This window comes from Meleagris gallopavo, chromosome 1 (assembly GCF_000146605.3).
Source record: "Meleagris gallopavo isolate NT-WF06-2002-E0010 breed Aviagen turkey brand Nicholas breeding stock chromosome 1, Turkey_5.1, whole genome shotgun sequence".
NCBI lineage: Eukaryota > Metazoa > Chordata > Aves > Galliformes > Phasianidae > Meleagris > Meleagris gallopavo.
The window spans coordinates 30,661,231-30,689,066 of NC_015011.2; the positions used below are offsets into that span (position 1 = coordinate 30,661,231).

The window sequence follows — 27,836 nt, forward strand, 5'->3', positions numbered from 1 at the left end:
CCCGCAGCCCCCTACACCTCTTGGCTACGCCCCCACGTCACGTGGCTGGAAACGAGCCCAGCGATTGGCGCTGCTGGCACCACGGCCCCTTGCCCCGCCGTCGGGGACGGTGGCCGGCAGGAGCGAGGGGGCAGAGTGCGGCCATGGAGGACGGGAAGTCTACTTCGCCGCCTGGTGCTGACGGTGGGGAGGAGGAGGATGACCTCGGATACCGGCTTTTCCCCGATCGCAAGAAGGAGCCGCAGAGCTTCTTGGTTCGCAGCCTCTTCACCTTCCACAACAGGTGCCAGGTGATGCTGAGGATGACTCTGGAGACGAGTAAGCTCTCCCCTGGGCCGCGAGGTCTCCAGCCGTCCCGCAGGGCTGCCCGCCGCCAGGTGCCGGGCGCTGCCCCTCTGGAGAGCTGCGGCGGCAGGATGGGGCCTCGGCAGCTGCGGGGTTTGGGAGTTCACGTTTAGGGCTTGATTTTCGCTCTGTTATGTTGCCTGCAAAGACCCTGGCCGCTATCTTCGTGCCTGCTACTTATAAAACAACGTCAGATGTGACTTCACTTCTCAATAGCTTTGAGCTCGTTGCTTTGCATAGCCTGAGCTCTGGCACTGAGGTGTCAGTGATTGCCTGAAGGTTGAATGCTGCAAAGCAAAAATTTGCGTATGTAGTGCATTCTTTCTGTTATGTCGGTCTTTGTATTCTGATGTAGATGACTTTCAAAACTTTTGTGTAGTGAAATTGACTGCAGCAATGTTTTTCTAGATCCGTATGCTCAACTGCTTATTGCGGCCATGAAGCAGTCTGGCTGGTACGTAAACTAATTCATCCAGTTCTGTGTAGTAACATGTTCATTGTAATGGATTAGCAGGCTTTCTCAAGTTCTTCCCAAACTTTGTTTGTACCTTTCAGCACTGTTTTCAACGATCGGCACTTTTCTTGTGAAAACTGTGATGGCTGTGTCAGCGGAGGTTTCGATTCTGCCACTTCTCAGGTAGGCACTGAACTAGATGTTGTCAATACAGAGCATTCAAACAGGAGGGAAATCAACATTTTACCCAGGTGGATGGTGATAGGACAAGGAGGAACTGTTTTAAACAAAGAGAAGGGAGATTTAGTCTAGATGTCGGGAGAAATTTGCCCAGAGAAGTTTGGATGCCTCTTCCCTGGAGGTGTTTATGGCCAGATTGGATGGGGCCCTGGAAAACCTGATCTAGTCCTGGTTTAATGACTGGTAACCCTGCCTGCATCAGGGGTGGCTGGAACTAGATGATCTTCAGGGTTCCTTTCCAAACCAAGCCATTCTATGGCCTTTTAGAGGATTGCAGGTTTTTTAATGTTTTATTCCTTAATGAAAAAACATTCTGATATCTGAGTTAAAGTCATGAAAACAAGGCACGTGAAAGTTGCTCACCAGTATTGAACTCGCATTGCTAGTATATTGATGGGGCTACTAATGTTGAAAAATGATGATCAAGAGTCTATGCTGTAGATTTTGTGCAGCGGGTAAAGTTACTGCTTTTATGATTCTATGCAATAAAGGAGATGTTGAAACTTGATGAAACTTGACGAAAAAGCTACCTGTATCTCTTCTTCTGCAGATTGTTCTGTGTCAGAACAACATTCGCCACCAGTCCCATATGAACCGAGTGGTTGCGCATGAATTGATACATGCTTTTGATCACTGCCGTGCTCATGTTGACTGGTTTAAAAATGTCAAACATTTGGCCTGCTCAGAGGTAAGTTCAAATGATTCCAATGTTATCATTGAATTCATTGCTAATTGTCGTTAGGGACATTTAATTAGACATCCTGTTATATAAATTTTATTTAGTTAATGCTCTTGAGATATTTTGTTCTTTCTATTTGGTCAACCTAATCAGTTTTCATACAGAGAACAAACCTTTTGTTTTCACAAATAGTGGTAAGTCAGTGTTGTACTGAGTAGAATGTGGTCCCTGTGGGTAGAAGTGTAACAGGACGTGGTTATTTCCAAATGAGAATAGTTTGAGATTAGAATACATTCACATCTTAATTGAATATTTGTATTGTTTTTTTTCCTCTCCTGCAGTTTTTGGTTTGCTGGGAACTATGCTAACTTGCTTTTCTTTTAGACTTTTTGTCTTCTATAGCATAAAATTTTTGATTGTAATGTTGCTAGTTGCACATTTTATACTATATATAAACTAGTACAGTATTGTTTGTATAAAACTGTTTGTTCCTATATATGGTAAATGACTAGGCTTGATATTGCTCTTTTTGAGACTGTTTTCTCCAGTTCTTTTGATACTTATTTTATATAATTATAGTGTTTCCAGGTTTTATTCAGTGTTTTAATTTTTCCATTTCATATTTTCTCTCTATTTGTTTTCACTGTGGTACTTAATTTTAGGCAATTTAGTTTTATCTGTGTTTTTTAACTCAGGAATTTGTGTGTGGAACAGTTGACAGACAAGAAATTGTAGTGCATAGGACAAGATAGAGGTACTCACTTAAATGTATCTATTTCTAAAGAGCGTGGGTTACTGCTATTCTAGATATTGCAGGTAGTAGTCATTGAAAGGTACCTGCTTTTCTTCCAAACTCTTTTATCAGTTTCTAAAATAGATGCTTTCAGGATGAACTTTATTTCTTTTAGGAGAAATAATAATGTTTTCAGCTCATTCATTTAAGCATTGAGAATATGTGAACTTTAATCCCCAGAGAAACCTGCAGGCTGTATAGTATTACTTTGTAATCCATTGGAGTGGAATGAGCAGTTAAAAAGTGTATTCTGTATTCTGTACTTAGCAGATTGGAAAGGAGTATTTTCTGCCCTCAGCCACCAGGAAGATACTGAAAAAAAATTAGTCACTTTTTTATAAACTTTGTATTTCCACATGTTTTTCTTATCTTGTGGCTTTTTTTTTCCCCTCAATAGATTCGAGCTGCTAATCTCAGTGGAGACTGTACACTGATGAATGAAATAGCTAGATTTAAATTTGGTCTGAAAGGACATCATCAGGTAAAGACTGTAGATATTAATGTCTTCTGATTAACAAATGAGCCTTCTTTACGTATTTGATCTCTGTCTCCTTTTGTAGCTGAAAATGTCACAGAAAGAAGTAGATGTCTGACAATCCTTAATACCTTTGCTCAACTTTTATGTACCCTTCATTTCCCTCTTTCCGTTTTGTTCTCCCATTACTGAGCCTCAATTTGTGTTTGTTCATGTCTCAAATTTCGTCAGGGCCCCTCTTATTTTTCCTCTATAAGTTTTTCCCTTGAATGTGTACTTCATGATCTGTAATTGTGTCTATCATCTATATCCAGGTTGCACTCGTTGGTTCTTTGTTGTTGTGCACATTCCTCTATTTCCTGCAGTCTTGTTCATTCTTGGCTTGCATTTTTTGTGTATTTCCCATTCTTAAACCTCTCTGCTAGTGAGAAGAGAGCAGAATGCAGCTAAGCAATCTGCATATTCCTCATACTAGTCCAGCTGGAGTATGTTCTTAACAGGTAGGCTGGAGAGGGGGGGAAGCATAAGGAGCTTAATCTTGCCTCGTTTATCCAGGAACCTGCATTCATGTTCTTGCCCTGTCCTGCAGTTGTTGCAGGTGACTGAATTTTTTTCTGCAAAGCAGCAACCTCCTAATAATTAGTTTTCTGCATTATTTTTTTCTTCTTCCTCCTTACTCCTACTTTCGTACTTCCTAAAGGAAGTTCATTGTTAGTTCCTTCCACTCTTTTACAGATGTAAGGTACCAGTCACTCCTGAAACATTTGTCTATAATTTAGTTTCGCAGTTTACATGGTCACTTTTACCTGCTGATGTGCATGTAATAATAACATTCTTTTTTGATGGTTTCTGATATTTTTCATCCACATTTTATATTACTGTTCATCTCTCTGTACTACCCTGCAGTTCCATTTTTGGAGAGCAGTAGTGTGACAAGACCAATGTTCCTACATATGTCATGGTTTTTCTGCTTAATTAACCTTTGTTTAATTAACTTCTAATGGTTTGTGGTTAGTTTTGTTTGTTTGGTTTTTGGTTCATGGAATCACAGAATTGCTCAGGTTGGGAATGACCTTAAAGATAATCAAGTCCAACCACAGCTTAACCATACTACTCTAACTAACAACCCTCTACTGAATCATGTCTCTGAGAATCACATGCAAATGATTTTTTAAACATATCAGGGATGGTGACTCAACCACCTCCCTGGGGAGCCTATTCCAGCGCTTAACAACTTTTTCAGGGGCAGGATGACTTTCCTAGTCCTGCTCACCACACCATTCCTGATACAAGACAGGATGCCACTGGCCTTCTTGGCCACCTGGGCACATTGCTGTCTCGTATTCAGCTGACTGTCCATCGGTACACCAAGGTCCCTTTCCATCAGGCAGCTTTCCAGCCACTCCTCCCCAAACCTGTAGGGTTGCCTGGGTTGTTGTGACCAAAATGCAGGACCTGACACTTGGCCCTATTGAAACTGATGCAGTTTGCCTTGGCCCATTGATCCAGTCTATCCAGGTCCCTCTGTAGTGCCTTTCTTCCCTCAGGCAGATCAACGCTCCCTCCCAGCTTGGTGTTGTCTGCACACTTACTGAAGGTGCATTCAGTCCTCTTATCAAGATCATTAATTTAAAACACTTTCTTAATTATTTTTGTTGAAGTGAAATACCAGAATACTTGGTCATATTCTCAAGCATTGCCACTGACAGTGGATGGTTAATAAAAACTGAACAAAAACAGGATTCATTGGAAATGTAACAGGAATACTTTGCCTACTTCAAAGGGTTAAAACTTTTGAGGGTTTGAAAATTGGAGGAAGAAGTATTGCAATGGGTTTAACTAATCACATGTCACCCAACGCTACTGATTACAAGCAGATGGTTTTAGAGATCTTTGGAAGAATGACAGCTGGTTACAGGGTTTTGATTATAATTAAAGATTTATAATTACATAAAATGTTAGCAGTCAGCATTGATTGTTATCTACAATTTCTGTCACTTACTGTAGCTTACACTTAACATACAGTTTCTAGAATTCTTAGTTACACAGGTTTTTCAGTCACCTGGACCCTCTGCAGATTGGGTCAGATTCTTGTTAATCAGTATGTAATGCACTAATCATAACCTAAACTCTGACTTCACCTAAACAAATATGAGCCACTCACTCAGTCCTTTGAAATGAAGATGAGGCAGGCACCAGAGGAGTCATAGGTTTGATCTTACAGCAGCAGTTCTGGTCTGGCTCCCACTTGGTGCTTGCTACTGCTTGATTTTACAGTTTCCAGTTCTGTGTCTCAATTCCAAGTGCTCCTTGTGCTTCCACGTTATGTGAGGGATGTAACCACATCTTCATGGTGACCCAGCACCAGGGTCTTGGTAATGCAAAAGGACTTTACTCTGTGAATGGACATCCTCACACTGTGATGCCAGAGTGGTGGAGAGATAAAGGGGAAGAGTGGTACATGGCCAGCCCACTTGCATATTGTGAATGTTTGCTGTATTGTTGGTTACAATAACCATTTTACCAGGGTTAGGGAGCAAAGTTGCACCATGTGCTTCTTGAAGGAATTATTTTTTTTAATAATAAAGATTACAGGTTTAGTCCCAAAGTCCTTAGGTCTTGTTTACTCCAGAGCAACAATATGCTGGCTCCAGCATTTGTAGCTGGAGATGCTTATGTTATTTTTATCTTTTAGTACACAAACTGTGTAAGCAAAGGTAGACATAAAGAAATGTATCAAAACAAAGGCCAATAGAGGAATCGTTCCTTTTCGTGTTTTAAAGAATTTCAATTGGAAAAGTACTAACTGGTATTTATGTCTGTTTATTTTTGACATATTTTCTTTTGTGTGCAAGTCAAATTATACACATATTCAATACCCACAGCAAATCTAAAATTTTATTTTTTCTTGTTAAATGGAATATCATTTTCTCTTCTGAAGGTTTATGTACGCAATGGAAAACTAAAATGCATAGTCAAAACAGATTGAAAACTACATATTTTAATGCTTATTGGAGACATTGCTCGACTTTTCTGTGATAAAAAATCATTGTGTATGTAGTATAAGTTAGTACTTGACAAAATCTTTTTTAAGGAAAAAAGGATGTATTCCATTTTTTCAAGTAATGACAGATTTTCTTTATCTGATTTTCATTTTAGACCTGTGTGCGAGACAGAGCAATTCGTTCCATTCTGGCTGTTAGAAAAGTTAGCAGAGAGACTGCAGAAAAAGCTGTGGATGAGGTTTTTGATGCCTGCTTCAATGATCTGGAACCATTTGGGAGAATCCCTCACAGTAAAACAGATGCAAAACGTGCTTATAAAGACTTCCTGAATCGAGATCGCTACACTGCTAATTTGTAAAGGAAAAGCATGAAAAACTATGTTAATAACTGGTAGTTCTGTAACATCTGGAATTACAGTCTATGCACACAGTGCTGGTGGAAAGGGGCAGTTCTTTCGAATGTATCAATTCATTTTGTAAGCTTTTTCAGGAGCCATCTCCTGTTGAGGTAAACAGAGTAAATGAACTAGACTAAAAATACTGTCTTTCCTCACTTGTTCCAGCAAGATCATTTAGTATATCAACTTGGCAAATAATGATCTGCATATTTCAGTGCATATTTAATTCAGTTATTGAATAAATTGTTTCATAAAAATCTTCAGTGTTCCAACATCTTTGATACGTAGTCATAAATTTGCTTATGGTTATCATTCTATTTGAAAAAATGGGCATGTAACTACAGCTCTATATGTGTATTTAACAGCTGAAGCTAAATCCAAAATGAACTGCCACATATATCTCAGAGTCAGTCTTTGAGCACCTCTGAAATCACTGGAATTCCACCTTGTCTAATGTCAGTTGTAACATAAAACCCTTTTACATATTAGAAATTTGACTAACAGTCAAATTACCAGGCTTACCAGATCAAACCTACAAACTGGATAAGTATTGTTAAAAGTCTCCACCAACCAGTCTTACACAAAAAGTTTGTGTAACTTCCTATACTCTAAAGCAGGTAAGTTCAGCTCTTCATCTGAGAATGGCAGAAGCTCCTAACTTCATCTTAAATCTTAGAGAAGTTGTCTCATTCTGTTTTTATTTCCAAATGCAGGGTATTATATTAATTGTCTTGAACCCTAGAAAGCCATATTTTCTTCTTTTTCTTGAAATAAGAAATAAGAATCTACCACAAGTACAGTACAGTTCACTGAAAGAATGGAGATGTGGCTCCTCAGTCAAAGGGCTTGTGGGTATAGCTGCTAGAAGTTGTTACTGGGTCAAGACTGAAGTGTCATACGAAGCATCAAGCAGTCCTCTGATTATTATTGTTTCACACTGATTGCCAAATATCTTAGGCCTTCAACTTGAGGTGAGTGGATTTGTTTATTTATTTATTTTTTTTTTTTCTGGTAGTATTAGTTCTCAATGGAATTTCTGAGATAGGAAAACTGATGGAGGCTATCTTTCAACCACACTGTATAGAGCAGGGTAAACTAAGTCAGGTTTTTCAGGAGCAAGTTTAGTTGGGTTTGTATGTGTGTATGGATGGAGACTCAGAGTAATCTTTTCCAGTATTTAATAGTGCTTGTAGGTACGTAGACATGTATTGAATATTTAAATGGAATTGCCATTATTTCAGTTTTTGCTCATTTCCTCTCATCCTTAGGCACCACTGAGAAGACTGGCTCAGTCTTTATTTCCACCCTTAGAATCATAGAATGTAGCTATTACTACACATTTAGAAACTTAGATAGTTCTTCCTCTGCTGTGGATAAGTGTGTTTTTGTTTCTCACTGATCTTAGAGACGTAGGATTTCTGAAAGCTCATCTTACTAGTAAATATTGAGTCAATGAAGTCATCTAGTCTTTTTCATGTCCTTTGTCACCAAGTTCACTATATTGTTCAGTACTGGGCTCACATTTTCCTTAGTCTTCCCTTTTTAGCTAATATTCCTGTATCCTGTGTTGTTGTTGCTTTCTATGTTCCTTGCCAGATTCAACTTCTTATTTATTTATTTATTTATTTATTTTCTGGCCTTTCTAATGCCATCCTTGCATGCTTAGACAGCATTTCTGTAAGTCCTCCTGAATCACTCAACTGTGCTTCCACCTACTGTGCTTCCTTTTCACACTTGAGTTTTGTCACAACCTCCTTATTCATCCAAGCAGGTCTGCCATCTTTTCTTGGCTTGCATATAGGGATTGATCATTTTTTAATTTTGAGGATGTAATCCTTATAAGTCATCTAGCTCTCGCAGGCCCATCTTCAGGACATTTTTTCTTTTAAATAGATCTGAATAGATCCCTTATGAGGCTGAAATCTGTTGTCCTGAAGGCTTTAAACTGAAAGAGTCGAAAATGATTTTAGCTGTTAGGAAAAAATTCTTTACTCAGAGTGGTGAGAGTCATTGGAACAGGTGGCTTAGAAAAGCTGTGGACACCCCGTCTCTGGAGTGCTTAAGACCAGGTTGGACAGGGCTCTGGGCAGCCTGATTTAGTTGGTGGCAACTCTGCCCATGGCAGAGGGGTAGAAATTGGATTGTCTTTGAGGTGCCTTTTAACCTAGGCCATTCTATAAGTTTGAGAGTTTTAGCCATGCTTTTTGCTTTGTTCCTATCATATGAAGGATAACTTCTCTATCTCAGCCTGTTCTTCTCAAAGAGCCTATCAGCACTCCTGTTGGGTGAGCTATTCCACTATATCTCTGTGACCCTAATAAAATCATTGCACTGCAACTAGATTCTATCTAATCCCTCATCTTTTAGCTTCATTCTTCATAACTGCTTTGTATATACAGAACTGCTAAAAAGTCCCTGACATCTTAAAGTTATGGAATGGTACAGATAGACTACTTCTGTGTTCTCTAAATTATTCCTTTATTCATCTAAGCACCTAACAAGATACTCCTCTACAGGGACTAGTTTATTTTTAAAAACTGATTTTACATTAGTCTTTTTGTGCAGTGGCTAGATGTGAATCAACAAAGGAACAATATGTGATAAAGTTCAAAGTCTTTTCATCTGTATTTCAAATATTCAGCCCCTAATATAGAAGTACCCTGGGTAATCGTCAACCAGACACCTGTAAAACCATAGCATAATTCAATTCCTTGAACTGAATGATGTTGACGCTTCTGAGGAGAGAGTGGCCATTCAGGGGGACAACCTTAATGAGCCTGGGAGGTGGGCCCATCTGAACCTCATGCAGTTCAACAAAGCCAAATGCAAGACCCTGCACCTGGGTTACAGCAATCCCAAGCACAAATGTGGGCTGGGAAGATACCTGGAACTTGGGCTATAAGTATAAGAATTTTCCAGGTTTTTTCCACAGGTTCCACTGTGTTTTTTCACAATGAGTTCAGTCAGACAAAACAAAACTAACCAATCAAACAACTCTCTGTCATACTACCTGTTGAATTAAAGCTATTGAGAAATAGCATTAGAATGCCACCTGCTTCCTGGCTGTGCTTAGGCAACATATAAGGTCGCCATATAAATTTGAAGTTTACTCACTTCACCCACACTCAAGAGAATGTCTCTATTAGAGGGTCAAAATTTTGTGGTTCTACTCATGCTTTCCTTGACTACGAGCATTTTGCTTGCTTTCATTCTCAAGGTTTGGAAAGAAGCAGAAAAAACTGGATGAGAGTGGAAGTAATGACTACAAGTATATTAACGCAGAATTTAAGTCATGTTATAAGGTAGAATGGTTATGAAATGGCCAATGTTAATTTAATTAGGAAATTAGAAAATGAAGATTAAAAGTATTCTAAATAGGGTAGAGGACAAGGAATGTATATTTTTTTATACTGGAAGTGAAAAATATAGGGAAAGACTTGAGCCCAGAATGAGAAATGTTAAGTGTTTGAGTAAGGAATTCTTGAGGCTAAAGGAAAATCAGATTGTTGTGCATTCACATTTATTTATTTGTTTGTTTGTTTGTTTGTTTGTTTGTTTGTTTGTTTTTCTGGTATACTGTAAGGGAACTAATATGTCACAGCCTGAACTGATAATTGAACACCTGCTGAAGAGGGTGGCTGGCCCAGAAAGCACCGGTCCAAGCAATTTACTTGTGCTTCCCACGTGACTGGAAGGGATGAACCATGAATCTGCCCCTCCCTGGGCTCATTTAAGGGCTAGCCTCTGAGGGGAGACTGTTGTCTGGATGGAAGTTACTTCCTGAGAAGGAGTGTTTGAGACCTAGGGAGCCTATCTCCAGTCAACTTTTTCCCTATATGTGATTACTAATGATCCTAATGACGCTTTGCCTGATATCACAAAGAACTTAGCAGACAAAATTTCACTGATTCCAACTACCAACATATAGTAATCCTATATTTTAGGATTACATTTGATCATTTGTGAAGTTTGCCTCCCTTTTTTTGCCTATGTTTTTCTTCTTCAGATCCCAAAATACATTGCTCTGAAAGTAAAGCCTCCTATTTATTTTCACAGAAAACAATAATCCACAGTAACACTATACAATAGAGCAAGCTATTGTTTACAAAACACTGTTTTTCAGTATAGCTACCACCACTACCTATGCACTTTTGCCAGCTATGAACAAGAGCCTGCAAGTTGCGGCTGTAAAAATCTGCACCAGTAGAGGTGACCTGCTGCCACAACTGCTGAAATGCACTGCCTCACTGTGATTGCATCCATTATTTGATCTTCATAAATGTTCATCAAATGTTGACGAATGTCAATAGTGCAACTTTCTCTGCATGAAGGAATTCAGTTACACACCTTTGCTTCCATGTCAGATGCTATTTTGTCAGACTGCCCCTCTGTCTCATGGCAACAAACGTAATAAAATATCAGCAGGAAGCTTCAGCCTTTAATTCCATACCACCAACATCTGATCCTGATGTCATGGACCAACATCAAATAGGAGGTACTTTTGGAGAAGCCCTCATATATCACTTTTATTTCCAATTTTTCTATGTCTTGCCCTGCAGGACTAGGGAGACTGCAGTAAGTCTTTTACCCATATTAATAAGTAAGTGATTTAGAATCAAATAATGACTTTTAGATTTTAAACCCAAGTGGCATTAAATGGATTATTTTACTCGCATGGTCACAATTAAACTAATCACCAAAACTGGGATCAGAAAGGAAATTTCTCCCAATTAATTTGGTAGAGATGACTCTCTTTCCTTATTCTGTAGTATGGAGATTGAAGCAATACCCTGAAGGCTGAAAAAAGGAGGTATTGTAGTCACTGTAGCAATTGCCCTGAAGGAATGATAAAGCTGGGCATTGTGTGCATAGGGACACAGTTAGATGCCAGACTAGGAGCAAGACTGTCTACAATCCATTAGAAGCTCAGCTAGAGTCTATGCCAGACACCCATGACACTCAGAATAGGAGATATCACAAATAATAATATGTAGCATAAACAGAACACACAGTGCTGCTAATTGCTGGCATCTGCTAATTGCTGGCATCTGCATGCATGCTTACCATGTGAGCAGAGCAGTAGTCCTTGAGAGTAGACCATAGACAGTAGACCATAGACAGTGTAATATAATAGATAAAGACCTAATTAAATGCACATGATAGAGCTGTTGCTTGCTTTGGATTTAAGCAGTTGAACAGCTGGACACTGTCCTGTGCTTTTCAGTCACCAGTGCATAGCATTATGCTTACTGACTATTATTGCTGTTCTGAATGAAGATGCCTGGGTGACCTGTCCAACACTTAACTGATCTGTGATGGTGGCAAGGCTGAGTCAAGGGGAAGTCAGAAGATTTCAAGTGCCTGACAGGCTTTCAGTCTGGGAGGAAAATATTCTCCCACTATCTCCAGAATTAGGCAGCCTCAGAACGGACTATTTTCTGACTGCAGCTTTGGGCTTCTGCAGCCCACCTACTTATTTTACACACCTATGTGCTTTGGATCTAAATGTAATTCTGTAATTTTTGCTGGTAAGGATTCAATCATTTAATTAGTCTCAAGCCCATTGAACCCTGTCCTCACAGGCTTCCCAGAGAGATAGTGAATAAATACCCTATCCTCAGAGACATTCAGGGTCAGGCTGGACAGGGTTCTAAGCAACCTGATCTAGCTATGGGTGTCCCTGTTTCCTGCACGGGAGTTGGGCTAGATGACATCTAAGGGTCCTTTTGAACTCTCAAGATTCTATGATTCTAGGGTTCTCATCTGTGTCTCAATAGCAAGCTGCACGAAGAAGATGATAGCAAAGATAGCCACTTCTCCTGTGCCCTGAACAGAGAATGATGTGTCACCACCTCCTGAACAGGAAATAAATACCCAGAAAATATTTGTACGTAAACACTTCCCTCACAAAGGAGAAAGCAATATATCCAAACGGTGTCTGCAATATTTGATCAAGCTTGAGTTGTCCAGGCTGTTTGTGGTGGAATTTAGGTGGACTGCACATATTCCCAGGTGTAACACAATACATACCTGCAGGTAGCATTGCTTCTGGGGGTAACCATTAATGCATATCTCTCAGAAAGTCACTTTGATTGTTCTGGAGAAAGTAGCATCTTGCCCAAGATTCCAGAAACCTGTACTTTCAGTAGTTCTGCAGAATTTCACATGGAGATTTCATAATCTTATTTTCTCCAGGTGATTCTATCCGGGGCTGACATAATCGCATGACTGAATATCCAAACAGGAAAAAAAAAAAAGAGGATATAATACCCTACATACCCGTGGAGAAAATTGCACATTGAATTCTAAGCTTCCCATCTTTTACATAATCTAGCTAGACCTTGTGGGTTTTCTAAAATCCCCTGCAGATCAGAGATGCCTTAGAACAGCATAATCTTGTATGTTAATATTCCGTTAACCTTCGCTGTTTTTCAGATCTCCATTTCAGTCAGCATGATGCTGAGTGTTTCATAATACTTCCAACATACATTTCTGATGATATTTCCTTCTCTTCGTTGTATCTTACAAAACAAAATTCTACTTTAATGAATGTGTGTGAGAGTGCTTTGTATTTATATTGCTTTTTGATCAACATATTGGTTGGATATTTACAGCTGTCTGAGATAAACTCTGTCAACTTTATTTAGAAATGAAGAAAGAGTAATAAAGAATAGAGTACAAGAATACAGACTGCAGCTTCCTTTCTTTATCATATTTCATAGATGAACACCGTAAAAATCTGGGAAATAAAGTATTCCAAAGATGCTTGAAAGAGACATTAGTAATAAAGGGTACACCGAGCTATGTGAAAACAATTATTTTTAAAAAGTGATTGGTATAATATAAAATTGCATAACCAGAATGTGTCAGCTTGAGCAACAGATACATTACAGTTACACCAAGTCAAGTTCAGATGGCAGAATATATGCACAGCAATTCACCAGAAAGCAATCAGAAGAATCTGATGGGCTTCTTGTCATTTTGTGAGAAAATAAGAGACAATAATTATATGAAACTTTTCACACACTGTTTATCAATTCAAGCAATCATTTCATTGCTTTAGGCACAATTTTAATCTGCATCATTTTTTCTCATCAAAACAGAGGTTTGGAGGAAAAAAAAAAAAAGCAAAAGCACATTGTGATTATGAAAAATAGGAGAAGAGACTAAGCACCAGAGGGAGCTGGAGGAGCATGGAAAAGCATGTGCTGCAGAAAGCCACCTGAAGCCCACGTGCCGCCGTTGCTCAGTGTGCAGTTTTTGTTTTAACCTGTTTAAATCAAATTTGCGTAACTCTAATGTTAAAATAGGTTAAAATTATACATATTTCAACTGCATTTGCTGCCTCTGCAGAACATATTCTTCCTTTCGAGGACCATCTCAAGACATATATGGAAATGCTTTTGCCATCCGTGACACTCTGGACTGTGACAGTGTTTGTTAATATGTTGTAGAACATGTTGTGGACCAAAGCTTCAACCTATGAAGTCCCATCATCAGTAATAAGGATCATGCCTATCACATTATCTCCATTCATTATTCTTCATGCCTGAATTACCATTGTATTTCCATTTTGTTCTTATTTCTCAACGGTTTGGAAGTTTTGGTTCAAGACTGTACAATTCTGGTTCTGCATTAATTCCACATTTCTAGTGACATCCTATTCATGGAAGTATCAAATGCCAACAGAGTATCCAGGCCTTCTAACATCATTAGAAGTGCTGATGCTTATACCCTGAAGCTGCTTTTCAGTGCTAACTGGGCAAAATATGTATGCATATTTTAAAAGTGACGTTGTCCAGACAGTAAAAGTACTCACTTTACAAAAGAGAGTAATTTAATAAATAGTTTTTAACTGTTTTTCCTGGAGAAGATACACTAACCATGACACATCTCACAGAATAGTTCCTTGGCAAGTGTGCTAATTTTAAAGTTTGAGTTATCTCCTCCTGAGTTACATGGATATGCACCAGAATTGGAACAGAAGCCTACATGTGTTGACTGTAGTTTTGACTGCAAAAATATTATAGAGAATGGTAACAATTACAACAGAAATCATCAGTAAGAAGAAAAATCATTTGTATAAAATGTTACTGAGGTGTTTGTAAGTTTTCAAGACACGTGCAGGAAGCAGTAACCCTTGCTAGAGCTGAACTGTTCAGCACTGAACTTATTATCCACCAGAATTCCACCTGAATTCACTAACAAGCATTCTTTCTCCAGCTTACCTGTGAGCTTGCTAAGAAAGAGAACTAGAAAACAGCTTTCTATCATCTTTTTATTCAATAGTTTTTTGTATCATAGTTCTTTAATAGGATGTGAGATACTTGTTGAGAACTTGGGTGAGTGAAACTATCACTCTCACTTTTCTTGAAAAGAAGATGGAAAGAAGAAAAAAGAGAAGAAGAAGGGCATGCACAAAGGACTCAATGTGCTAGTAGTTAAGGAAAAAATATATGAACAGAGATCTTGTTTTCAGCTCTTGCTCCACTGAACGTTAAGTAAAAAGCACTGAAGCACTTGCTGGATTTATGCCTGTGCTCCCCACTCACAGGCATAAATTGAAAAAAAGGAGTAAACTAATCAGGGCTGCAATACAACCTAGGCAGTGACGGCTGCAGAGAGGGCAGGGGCTTTTGTTAACCTGTAATTTTGGTTAGTTGTCTTCTTTCCTTCCCAGAGCAAAGTGAAGCAGCCTCAGCAAGAGGGACACGCTTATGTCTCCCCGTTATGTTTCACAGTTGAACGATTTTCCTTCATCTCTGTTTTTGCTGTTTTCTCCTTGTTCAAGATAGTTTCTTGATGAAGGTATTACACTCACTCCACTTTCCTCCTCAACTTCCTTCTGCGTGTGTGTGTGCATAGAGGATTTTGTTTTTGATTTTCCTCTTGTTACTGGTTATTTCCTCTTGCTCCCACTGTGCTTCTTCAGTGCACACACAGGAGAACAGAAAGGAAACAATATTTGGGGAACCTATCTACTTTGCTATGTGTGCAAACACAAAGGCTATTTCATCCCAATATTCCCTTTTAATTTCCATCTCCTAACTCAACGGTGGATTCGTTTCTGACCACTGAAGCCTGGACTGCTGGGTCTAAACTGGCAATTCACAGAAGCAGACTGTGAAGGAGGAGGTCAATCCCCTTTCCTCGGTACTATTTTTATAGGGCTTCCTTCTCAACTCTTGTCATATACCTATGTTTAAATGTCAGCTTATATACATGCCCTAATTGCATCTGCCCCATTTGCTGCAACCCCGAGCTCCTGACAATCTCTTCACATCCTTGGCTGCCCTCATCCACACTGAACCATTTCTAGTGCTAGTTGATGCTCTGCCAGGCTTTACTCTCTTGGTTAGTCATTCTGCTGGAATCCACCTGAGAATCTGTTTGGGAATATGCTTCCTCAGCAAAGGTAGGGAGTGGGGATTACCAATCAGACATCATGCTGATACTGAGCCAAACTCCTGATAGGGCTGAATATTCTTTTGCAGGTATGCCTAGGTATCAGAGAATGTCTGTCTCTCTTAGATATCATTCTTGCTGCCTTAGATCTGATATGAAAACTAGACCTGTAGTGCTGTAATGCAAGAAGCTCACAAACATATTTCCATCTAGGGAGAAGATCAGAAAAGCTAAAGGCCAACATGAGATCAACCTGGCCACTGTGGTAAAGGAGAACAAAATATATTTTTACAAATATATTAACAGTAAGAGGAGGGCTAAGGAGAATCTCCCTTTTTTACTGGATACAGTGGGGAACAAGACCACTGAGGGCAAGTAAAAGGTTGAGGTCCTCAATGCACTTTTTACATCTATCTTTAATAGTCAAACCCTTTACAGAGAGACCTGTACAGACTGGATCGATAGGCTGAGGCCAATTGTATGAGATTCAACAAGACCAATTATCAGATCCTGTACTTTGGTCACAACAACCCCATCCAATGCTACAGGCTGGGAGCAGAGTGGCTAAAAACCTGTGTGGAGAAAAAGGATCTGGGGATCTTGATCAGTGCTTGGCTGAACATGAGCCAGCAGTGTGCCCAGTTGGCCAAGAAGGACAATGACATCTTGGCTTGAATCAGAAATAGTGCAGTCAGCGGAGGCAAAGAGGTGATCATCCCCCTATATTCAGCTCTGGTGAGGCTGCACCTTGAGTACTGTGTTCAATTTTGGGCCCCTCATTACAAGAAAGACATTGAGGCCATGGAGCATGTCTAGAGGACAGATAAGCTGGTGAAAGGTGCTGAACACAAATCTTATGAAAATGGATGAGGTATTGTTCTGACTGGAGAGGAGGAGGCTCAGGAGAGACCTTATCGCTCCCTACAGCTACCTGAAAGGAGGTTGTGGAGAGGTGAGTGTCAGTGTCTTCTCACAGGTAAACAGTGATAGAATGAAAGGTAATGGCCTCAAATTGTGCCAAGGAGGTTCAGTTTGCATACTGGGAAGAATTTATTCACAGAAAGAGTGGTTAGGCATTGGAAAGGGTTGCCCAGGGAAGTGGTGGACTCATCATCCCTGGAGGATAATGGAAGGGTAGATGTAGTACTTAGGGACATGGTTTAGTGGGTACTATTGGTGACCGGTGGATAGTTGGACTAGGTGATCTTAGGAGTCTTTTCCAACCTCTGTGATACTATGATTCTATGATCTCAGTTGCTATTTCTGACTGCTGACTACAAGCAGAGATAAGAGTTCATCTCTAATATAACAGCCCTTTCTTTCTGATCTTTGAACCCCTCCAGTAGAATGAATTTGTCTGCCAGTCACTACTGAATAGGACAGTTTATTAAATCTACTTCTTCTGTCTTCCATATACTTTTACTTATTCCATACAAAAACAGATACTGAGGGTGTTCTCTTCCTTCTCTTTTGAGTACCAGTAGTAACAGAGGACATCCTTGTGTTATAATGAACAATGACCTCAGACTTTTGCTTAGAAAATGGTTCTTAGAAATGGTTCAGGGTAGCTGTCTCCTTTTTGAGGGTAAGCTTTTAAGAAATCATACTGATTACAAGCCTTTTTGATCTCCTGTGTTGGGCTGAGAGGGGGATTTTCTGATGACACTTTCTAGTCACCCACTAACACATCCCAGAGAGGTCAGGCATGTAACTTGCATACTGGAGTTAACTTACTTGCCTTACTTTGAAGTGTGACACCTACTGCATATTCAGCACTACTTGGGGTGCTAATCCCAACATAAACATTTGTAACTTGATCTTTATGTCACATTTTTTCTCCATTTAGCAACTAAGTCTACTGGAGAAGTATTACTGATATCCTTAGAACTAGTGTTAGTTTGAAATAAAACACTTTGCTAGTGGCTGCAAATTTAAAGTGTTCTCTAGAGTTTGAAGTATTTGAAGTCACATTACACTTTTCTTTGTACTAGACTCACTCACACAGCCATTTTAGGGAATAACTATCAGGCTTGTCTGAGTCTTTGGTATTTTGTCTTCGATAGTTTGAAAGCTTATTGATATTATTGTGAATCTACTATGGAAATGTTAAAAAAAAGAAAAAGAAGAGAGAGAAAAGGCAAAACCAGGGTGCAGATCATCCCTTCCCAAGGCAATATACAGAGATTCCTTCCCTTAGCCTTGGACCAATCAGTAATTGTAGTGTGGCATAGTTTCATTAGTTTGTAACTTATTGGTTAGGACTTCTAGTGAGATGGTAAATGAAAGTTCAATACCCTTAGGGTACAGAGATTTGAACTTAGTCATCTGCTATGCAGATGAGTTATCTAACAATTGTATTTTACAAAACAGCTCATGTCCCTTTTCTTCCTACTGTTTTAAAAAGAAAGTATGTCTTCAACTTCAGTTTTGATAGAAAGACAGGGTATGTATACTAACTTCAGAAGTGGGTCCATGTATCTGAAAAGCAAAGAAATGAGAGCTATCATACAATCTTGAAAAATGTGAAAATGTGTCTTGGCTTGTGGAAAAACAGTGACAACACTTTCAAACATTTTCTTTATATTTCACTCTAGAGTGTACTACAGTTTAATATTATGACTTTAGATTGCCTTCGTTTTGCTGCGCTGGCCTTTCTGGGTACATTTTGAGACATACAACGATCACTTTTCATTATACATTTAACACAAGGAACCTAACTCTAACCCAAACGCTGATGTAAAAGACAGCAAATATGGTTGCAGATTTAGGGTTAGGGATGTCCGAGGATCACCAATCTGAAGTTGTCAAAGATGACGGATGCACCTTTCGGTGAACTTTAGGAGAAGACTAAGATAAATGACTTCCCTATCAAAACAATCTTCCCTTCTGGTAGCTCTCCCTCTTGCTTCTTTGAGACCTTCAGATATACTACTCATGTCCTGGAGTCCCATCAGACTGCTGCCAGCTCTGTCCATTATCAAAGAAGTACAACTGCTGTGGCTGCAGCAGCTATCTGTCCTCAAGAATATTTGCCTCCATCTGAGATACTTCTTAAAGCAGTTTTTATGGTAGACCTCTTCCTTGCACAACCTTTAACAGAGCACTGGAAATGTTTGTAGAAATAGGTATCTCTACAGTTAGGTTAATAACTGTGTAAACATTTTTTTAGAGATGTAGGCATTTTTTCTGATTTAATTTTTTTCTGATTGGTTTTAGTCTTCTTTTTTTTTAACAGATCTTGTCCGTTTCACCTGTAGCTCATAAAGCAAATTCTTGAAGAATAAGCGAAAGAAAGTATTTTGAAGGGAATTACCTATTTCTGCCTGTGAAAAGTACTGAGTCCTCTCACCGTTTCTGTTTCTCTCCATAAATCCTTGCTTCAAGATATGAACTTCAGGCCCTCAGGGACACTAGCTCTTTCATACAACAATGCAAGCTCTGACCAATTAAGCACTTATTTGCATTTTTTCATGTCATACTTACAGACTAAACATTTGTTCTCTTGTGAGCCACAGTGCTCAGCACCTTAAAGAACTGTGCTCTAGATGCATCAAGTGCCCTTCGACTTGCTCAGGGAGTTATTGGATGTACAGTCCTTTTAGTACACAAAAGGTTGTTAAACCAATGTCCCACACTTCCGAAGTACTAAATTACCTTCAGTGGTCTTTACATTTCCATTTGAAGTGTTATTGTCTGCATGCAGAGTCTTCTGTATCTTGTTCTAAAGTGAATGAGACATTTCTGTGCATTGTTTAAAGTCTTTTGCAGCAGGGGCTTCTGAATTCCAGCGGTGAACAAAAAGATTTTTATATATAATTTATAAATTTTTAAACTGGGGGTTCTGGGCATCTGGGGATTCTTTGGCATGAAGATGCCCTATACAAATGTAAAATAATTATGACTGCAGCCAGTCTCTTTGGAGAGAGTAAGCATGATGTTCTCTACTCTGTCACTGCTCTAACAAATCTTAGCAGCATCCTCATCCCATTAAAACCTTAGATTTTATTCATTCAAGTCACAAATTACTGAACAGAAGTGGAAATAATAGGATACTGGTAGCAAATTGTTTTTTTCCACATCATGACTATCAATAAGTTACCTAAGCCAACTTTTCTAATCCAATTTCAGTATAAAAGTTTACACTTGAATTCAATAGAGGAATGATGCAGACTCCATGCACATTAGGAGTCACTGTTGTACCTTAATGCTGCTCATTGAATAATACTTGGATCCCATGTCTTAAAATAATGAAGTTTTCACAGAGATCCAGAGTTAAAAAGAGGGCAGATAACACAAACTCTAGACTGCAAAACCCATAGTAAAGTGAAGAAAAACCACTGCTGGGATGAGACATGGTAATGCTAAGATACAGTATTTGCAGGAAAGCTTTTTCTCTAAACAAGCTTTGTTTCTAATATATTCATATCCTTTCTTATATTCTCATTTCTTTCATTTTTGTTTGCAAAAAAAAATCTTATTTAGAATGCTGTATTTGTGAAGATACATTATTAAGAAGCAAGATAGATTTAGATGACATGGCTATTGAAGGTTAGTTCAGCCACTGAAAGAACTAAATAAAAATAATGCACTTTCTGTAAATGACCATACAAGTTCAGACACTGAAACATGCACATGAAGCAGAGGGACAAAATGTTCATGAGCATCCCTGAAGCAAAGATTTTTTTTTGGACAAAGCATTTCATGATGAATTTCGAAGAGAAAACATTTTTTTTTATAAATCTGCTATCTGTTTGCCAAAGTATATCTTTTGTCATTTGTGACTGCTGAATACTATTTAATTACATCCAAGTACTGACAGGATACTGTGGGCTTTGGTCTTGTAATGAAATGTTCACCATAAGATCCGACTTATTCCCATGAACCAAAGATACTATGGAACTTCTGCTGTCAGTCCTGTCCTCTCTCCTCTGTTTCACAATGCTTACATAAAGAGTAGAAAGAGTGGCATGTATTTGATTCTTCACATGACTGTTTTCGAATTCTTAGTGAAACTGAGGTAAGTGGGGTAACTGAGCATTTGGCTTGGCATGCGATTTAAGATCTACTGTCAAAGAATTCCCTTTTGAAAAACATTTGCACATTTTTTGCTATGTAGTAGATTTTACAACATCGACAAACGTTACCTGGAAATCTATATTCCTTCTCTTTTAGAAAAGAGTGTATTTAAAATGTATCGTTTCTCCTTTTTCTTTATTAAACCTACAGTTGAACAGTTAAAGATACACAGCTGTTAAATTTCTCTAGAATCCCAGATATTAGTAAAATCAAAGCACAATGGGATTCAAATGGAGAAATAAAGAACTTCATGTACTGATGAAAAATGCACCTCGTGATTGTATATTTTCTAAAATCAAAATTATACAGAAGTGATATATCTAACTGAATGTCACAATATCAGTAATTGTGCTGTCTATGAAGGAAATTTTTTTCCAAAGTCAAGGTGTCACCTTGCTGTCAAATAATCCTGTAGATTACCATAAACAGAGCTGGTGAAATTGTACTGTGACTGGAAAAATATGTGATGTGAATCCTAGTCATTACTAAAGACATGACTTCCATTGTAATTATCTGCCTATCACAATAGCTTCCTTCTGTCAGTTCTTGCTTACCTGCTGCCACACAAACTCATTAACATTTTTGTCAATAGAATACCATTTGTACAGTTAACCTTTGTGCAAAATGGGGTCATTTCTTCATTATGATGGATTCTGTAATACCACAACAACTTGCATTGAGGATTAATATTTCTCTTTTCTTCATTTATGGTTAAATTAGAAATTAATCTAACACCTGGGTTCCATTATACTGAGTTGTCATGTGAGAAAAATGAAATTTGTTTTTCAGGTAGTATCAGTGTTCCCTATCTAAGAAGGGATTAAACTACTATTACTCAAAGCTATTTTTAAAGGCAGGTAAACTCTTCCACATTTTGGCTGTTTGTAGTGGAAAATAAATACATTTTGAAGTAAATTAAATAATTATGTTTTTCACTTTCAAATGTCAAACTTTTGAAAGTGTGCTCTTTTTTTTTTTTTTTTGAAACCTGCTATATCCAGACCTCATAATAAAAATGTTACAATCAATTTTTTTAGATGAGATGATACTAGACTTGAGATTGGCTGGGTATTTCAAATTCATAATAGCAATCTTAGGTTTTTACTCCATTTTTATGGCCTCCAAGCACAGCCTCTTGTTGGATCTGTTATACTATTGTAAACTATGAGCTGTTTCTGCAAAGTCCATAGAATATTTCCATAAGTAGTAACTAGATCCTTGTAAATCTAGATTAGAATTATTACTACCTGACATTTTTAAGATTGAAAGTAAGTACATTTTTTAAATTCACCAGTACTGAGAAATATAAAGGGAGGGTTAGTGCTAGCCACAGGAAATCTATCATGTTTCAGATTTTGAGTCGATTTGTAGAGTTTCTTGCATTTAGTGTAGACAATAAATTTGACATCATGGAGTTTAGGCACCTGGTACATAATCAGCTCTATACTTCTCTCAATTATGTGGCTTGTGAAACTGCAGGCTGACACTTCTATAAGTATGAATTCTCTCTCTCATATATACAGAAACAGAAATGCTTTCAAGCTCATTACCTCTTCAACTTTTGAGAGCTCAGATTCTTTGCCATCTCTTTTCTGTCCTTCCCAAGTGCCCATTCCTTACTTACTTTTCACATTTTATTTCTGCTCCATATCAGTTTCTTTTCAATTCTTTTCTAAGGTTGCCTTGAATACCTCTCTTCACTTTCCTGTGCTAATTTCTAGTCCCAGCTGATGCTGCAGCAGGGAGGCAGGTCTTTTTCAGACTGTGTATTGGAGATAGAAGATAGAAGACTCTTGGCAGCAATGGGGTGTGTTAGGCCAGGGTACGCTTTGAACATCGATCAGATAGATCTCTGTTAAAATCCAGGGTGTGCAAGTTTGCCAGAAATTAATTCAGCAGAGGAATTTGATACGGTGTGTAGTGATTTAAGAAGACTGCCATTACACAAAATGAAAATAATCTCTGATGTTTTTTTCATGATATATAATTACTGTTACAAAATAGGCACTTAACTCTGTGGTCTTATAGATCTATAATATAGTACTGATATTTCTAGCATTTGGACACAGCTTTTGAACTGAGTTTGCAAGGCCTCTGAATGGAGGCTAGCTTGAACAACAATTCTCCTAATAACCAAGTGGTTGTAGCTCATGTTCTATTTTCTTTGTCTTTGTACAATCATAGTTTTACTGAGATGCAAAAATTAACTGCTTATTATTTATATAGTGAGCTATTTATGACTCTGCCAAGGTGATATAGTCCAGGCTGAGAACAGTAAAATCACTGGAAATTCAGACAGACTGCAGTGTAGATGAATTTGAGATGATAGTTGGGCACAGACTGGCACTGGACACCTCAGGGTTGTAAACAACTGACTCCTGGACTGCTAAAAAAATTCATACCTGGACCTGGGCAAAGCTACTTTTAAATGTAACAAGGAGAATAAATTATAAATACTGCATGTACAGTTCTTATGAAGAAAGGTTGAGGGAGCTGGCCTTTTTAGTTTGGAGAAGAGTTGGTTCTGGAGAGACATTATTGCAACCTTCCACTCTTTGAAAGGAGCTTATAAATTGGAGGGGAACCAGCATTTTATGTGGTCTGACAATGAGAGGACAAGAGAGGATGGCTTTTAATTAAGAGAGAAATTAAGGTTGGATGTTAGGTGGAAATTCCATACTGAGAGGTTGTCAAACACACGAATATATTGCCCAGAAAAGCTGTGGATGTCCCATCCCTGGAGGCACTCATAGCTGAGTTGGATGGGGCCCTGGGCAGTGTGATCTGGTGGGTGGCAACCCCCACATGGCAGGGACAACCCCCTGGTTAGACTGGGTGGTCTTTAAGGTCCCTTTCAACCTAAGTCATTCTGTGAGACTATGTGTATCACAGGACTAGGAAGAAGAGAACATCAATATGAACATTATCTTGCTTCTGATCAAGAACTCCAGATGCAAACACTCATCCTAATGCTCACCACTGCAACCAGGCTGAAACTACTGATCTCAGATTCTCTAAGAGCAGGGGGAGAGTAATCATAACATCAAGAAAATGGAGTAGAAACTAAGTGTATAAAAACATTAACTGTGTTATTATCATTACAGAGACTTCCAATAAATATTTCTTCTTTTTCCTGCAATAACTAGATCTACAATTAACAATGATTCTTAGATCAGAAATCTTAATCAATTCTGATTAAGGGAAAAAAAAGAAAGCATTGCATAGACAGTTGGAAAGATTTTATAGTTATGAGTGCAAGGGTTATACCAGAGAGCATACATTTTAAACAGGCACTGCAGCAACATGTCAGATATGTCCATATTTACATATACTTTATTTTAAATACAAGCCAGTGCCGCCTCATTTATTCCGAGTCTGGCAAGTGGAAGTCAAAGAGGTCAGATGTACAGCTGGTGCAGGTAACAGAATTCCCATCAGGCAGATACAGAAACTCTGAAGAAATGCGCTGAACACAACACTCCATCTGTTTGTCGCCTTTTGAGACAAATATACAATTTGCATATTTTAAAAAATAAATACTGGATCTTTACTGTGTTTTGTATCTGCACTGAACATTTCAGTACGTGTCATTTATTTGGAAAATTTATTAATTCTTACATATATACCTCAGTAATATAAGCTAGTGTATTATGGGGTTTGCCATCCCTGTTCTGTTTATGATAAAGAAAATAGAATACATCATATTGATTTTAATGGATAACCTAATTAAAGAAATGTTGTGAAATATTTTATGGCCATATTGTGCCTGGTAGTTGTTACTACAACATGTCTAAGAGCAAATACTAAATAAAATTATAAAATCAATCTGAAAAAGTTAAAAAAATAAGCGTGAAGTGTGTAAGAAAAATACTTGTGAGAGACATAGTAGACCAATTTCTTCTCTTTACACAGCCATGAGGATCTTTATTGACATGCTAGTTGTTAGTTTTGCCTCAGAACAGAATTTATGGCAATGTATTCAGCACCCTTAATTATTAACTGTTTTTTTACTCTATAGTGAGGAGCACAATAACATAAGACAGTGACGAAATATAAGAGTTTGTATTGTACAGCAGCTGTTGTATTGCAATTTTACAGTGTGTCCTGCCTGTAACTTTTCAATGACCCTAGCTAGTTTTCCTCAGAAGTAGATAAGGGAGTAGATAAAGGAGTAGAATACGCAACTTTTTTTTTGTTGCCTCATTGACTGCTCTCCTACTAGCTTTAACCACTTTAATACTAAATACTAAATACCACTAATTCCCACCAGGGAATATATCAGTAATTTTTTGTTGAGATAAAAACCACAAATAAAGTAGATTGTTTATAATGAAATATTAGTTACCGGGAGTTTAAAACATATTAAGATGTAGTATGGAATATTTGATCCCAAAGCTCTAAACTCAACACATAACAACGTGGCTTGTGTTGTGCTCTGCCTGTAATTAGTTGATTTCTGAAATAAAATTCACATCTCCTTTTATACCACTAATGAAAGTGGATGATTAGTGTTATTTCATTGAAATTATTAGGTGAACTAAGAAGAGATTCTGTGATAATGCTTATCTTGAAGCACCCTTCGAAGACAACCGAATGGCACTCTCTGACTAATCCGTTCATATTTTTTTCTTAAACCAAAACTTTCTTCCAAGAAATAATAATAAAATGTCAATAAAAACAATCCTTGCATATACAGAGATGCACAGTATGTATCTCACCTCTAGCAAACGATTCCTGGGAGGCAGAATGCTTTAACAACAAAAGTTTGAGGAATGTAGGAAGTGACAGAGCCATTTCACTACCATGGAACATCTCTGCAGAGCCGGAGGTGGTTCTGGTATTCTCTGCGTACTCTTTTCTTCACCAAAAGGAGAGCATAATCATGCTCATATATATTATATAAATTAGATGAAATGTTCTGTGAAAATGTTCATTATTAATAAAAAGAAAGTCATGCCTGTATATTGAAGATTCCTAATTTTTAAGCCTAATTGGTGAAAGAATGAAACAGCTGTTGCCTATGATTTCTTGAAGGGTTGCTAGAGGCACATTACTTATAAATTTAAAAGGAAATAAGACAGTATTTATATAATTTATGTAATATGAAAAAACATTACTATTAGTCTATTAAATATTCTGTAAATTTCAGTTTAGAAAAACTAGTTATGAGGAAAATACATCCCAAGATATTTTCAAATGTGCTTTTGGCATGAAAGTGCTCCATTCACTGCTTGATTTTCATAAAAGTTTGGCAAGCATAGGTGAATGTCAATGATTGCAATTTTTTTCTCATGGAGGAATGGACACACTTTTGTTTCATCCATACTTCCATGTCTGATGCCATTTATTCAGACTGCCCCTCTGCTGCCATCTGCAACATGACGACAAAATATATCGAAAAATTGATGGGAAAGTTCAGCTTTTACTGTCATATCACCAACAACCATCTTTGACTTCATGGACCAATAATAATAAAATAGGAGTTGTTACTTTTGAAGCAGTCCACCAGTGTGTATGTACATCCATATGCATCCAGCTATCTATACATTCATATTCGTATTGCAACACAATAAAAGAGCATGTTGGTTTTTTTCTGCTACAAGGCAAGCAAGTGTTGTGGAAGGTGACTAGCCAAATTTTAAGAGTGCACATTTAAATTCTCACCTATACACTGCCATTCATATGACACACATAACCTCTGTAAAGAAAGTTTCACTGGATGTGAAATTTGAACAGTGATTATGGTGGTTACAAAATGCTTTCAATTGAGGTTGTATGTAGGAGTAAAAGTGTAATGATAAATAAACATATCCTCACTATTTTGAAATACTTTTTCTATTACTTTTAGGAATAATCTAATATTTCTACTTCGTGCAAATGTCAGGGTACCTCATGAATCCCAACTTTACATTAATTGTTGTGATTATATGTCACGAGTTTGTAAACAACTTATCCCTTATTAGACCTGGGGTATGAGTAGAGAAAGAATGAAGCTACTCGTGTTTCACTGTGTTTCATATGAAGAACAAAGTTTTTGAATGTCATAGAGGACATAAGGGAAGAGAACAATATGAATAATTTTAGCCTGTTATATTCAATTAACTTTTTAACATATATGCTAACTGAAAAGTATACTACTTGTAATAACTTTCTAGATCAGATGTATCTGAGTTAGAAAAGCCGAAGGTGAAGTGATAATTTAGTCAAGTTAGAAATAAAAATGCTCCTGGACTTCAGTGAAGCTCAGTATTTCAGTTTAAAAAAGGGATAACATACCAATCTCGTATTATAAAAGAATTATAACTCTCATGTGTTAGAACTGTATGTAAGGTAGAAAAAAAAAGGTAAATTTAAGATATATATCCTACAACTCTTGCCTCACATTCTCTCACCAAATTGATTTCTATATCCTCTATATATACATAACTTAATCTGTGGATAATTAATGTCTTTAATACCTTTCAATCTCACTATGAAAATATCTTCTAAAGTATAATTTGCAAACTGCATCGTGACCCCTTCTAATATTTTCCTTAGCAAAAAGTTGTGCAATTCTCTTGTGATAGAGAGGGAATACAGTTCACATTTAATTGTTGCTTTATGTGTCTTTTTGGTCCAGAATAAAATATTATTACTCCTGAGGTATCAAAGACATTTTTATATGTTATATTTATTTCAGTTTCAAATTGATAGTACAACGTTACTATTTTTTAAACCTTCATGTACTACCTTATATGTACTATCTTATTTTATATACAGGCAGGAACACAGTCTTTCTCTCCCCACAAAAATATGAAAATATACATATTCACATAAGGTCTTTGGAATATCAAATTGGGAGTTGGATTGAAACTTTATCTTGTAATACTGATGCTGCAAAACTTTGAGCAAGAGCTTTTTTTTTTCATTTTTATATGAAACAGAAGTTTTTGCTAATAGTTTTTATTGGGGAGAAGGGATACTAGAT

The 27,836-nt window shown here is 37.7% G+C and overlaps 1 protein-coding gene across 4 annotated transcripts; it reads left to right on the forward strand.

Annotated features, from left to right (window-relative positions):
• Positions 1-74: 74 nt before the first annotated feature.
• Positions 75-12,645, forward strand: ATP23 (ATP23 metallopeptidase and ATP synthase assembly factor homolog). Of its 4 annotated transcripts, none has more exons than XM_019612830.2 (6): positions 76-283; positions 754-799; positions 901-982; positions 1,590-1,727; positions 2,909-2,992; positions 6,146-12,645. In XM_019612830.2, exons 1-6 carry the CDS (start codon positions 199-201, stop codon positions 6,347-6,349), a joined length of 639 nt encoding a protein of 212 aa, XP_019468375.1. In that variant the 5' UTR covers positions 76-198; the 3' UTR covers positions 6,350-12,645. The 4 variants fall into 4 exon arrangements, with proteins under 4 accessions (XP_010705715.1, XP_019468375.1, XP_003202083.1 ...); XM_003202035.4 differs by having other exon boundaries at positions 78-318; positions 6,146-6,647; XM_031553423.1 differs by having other exon boundaries at positions 153-290.
• The last annotated feature ends 15,191 nt before the right edge of the window (positions 12,646-27,836 follow it).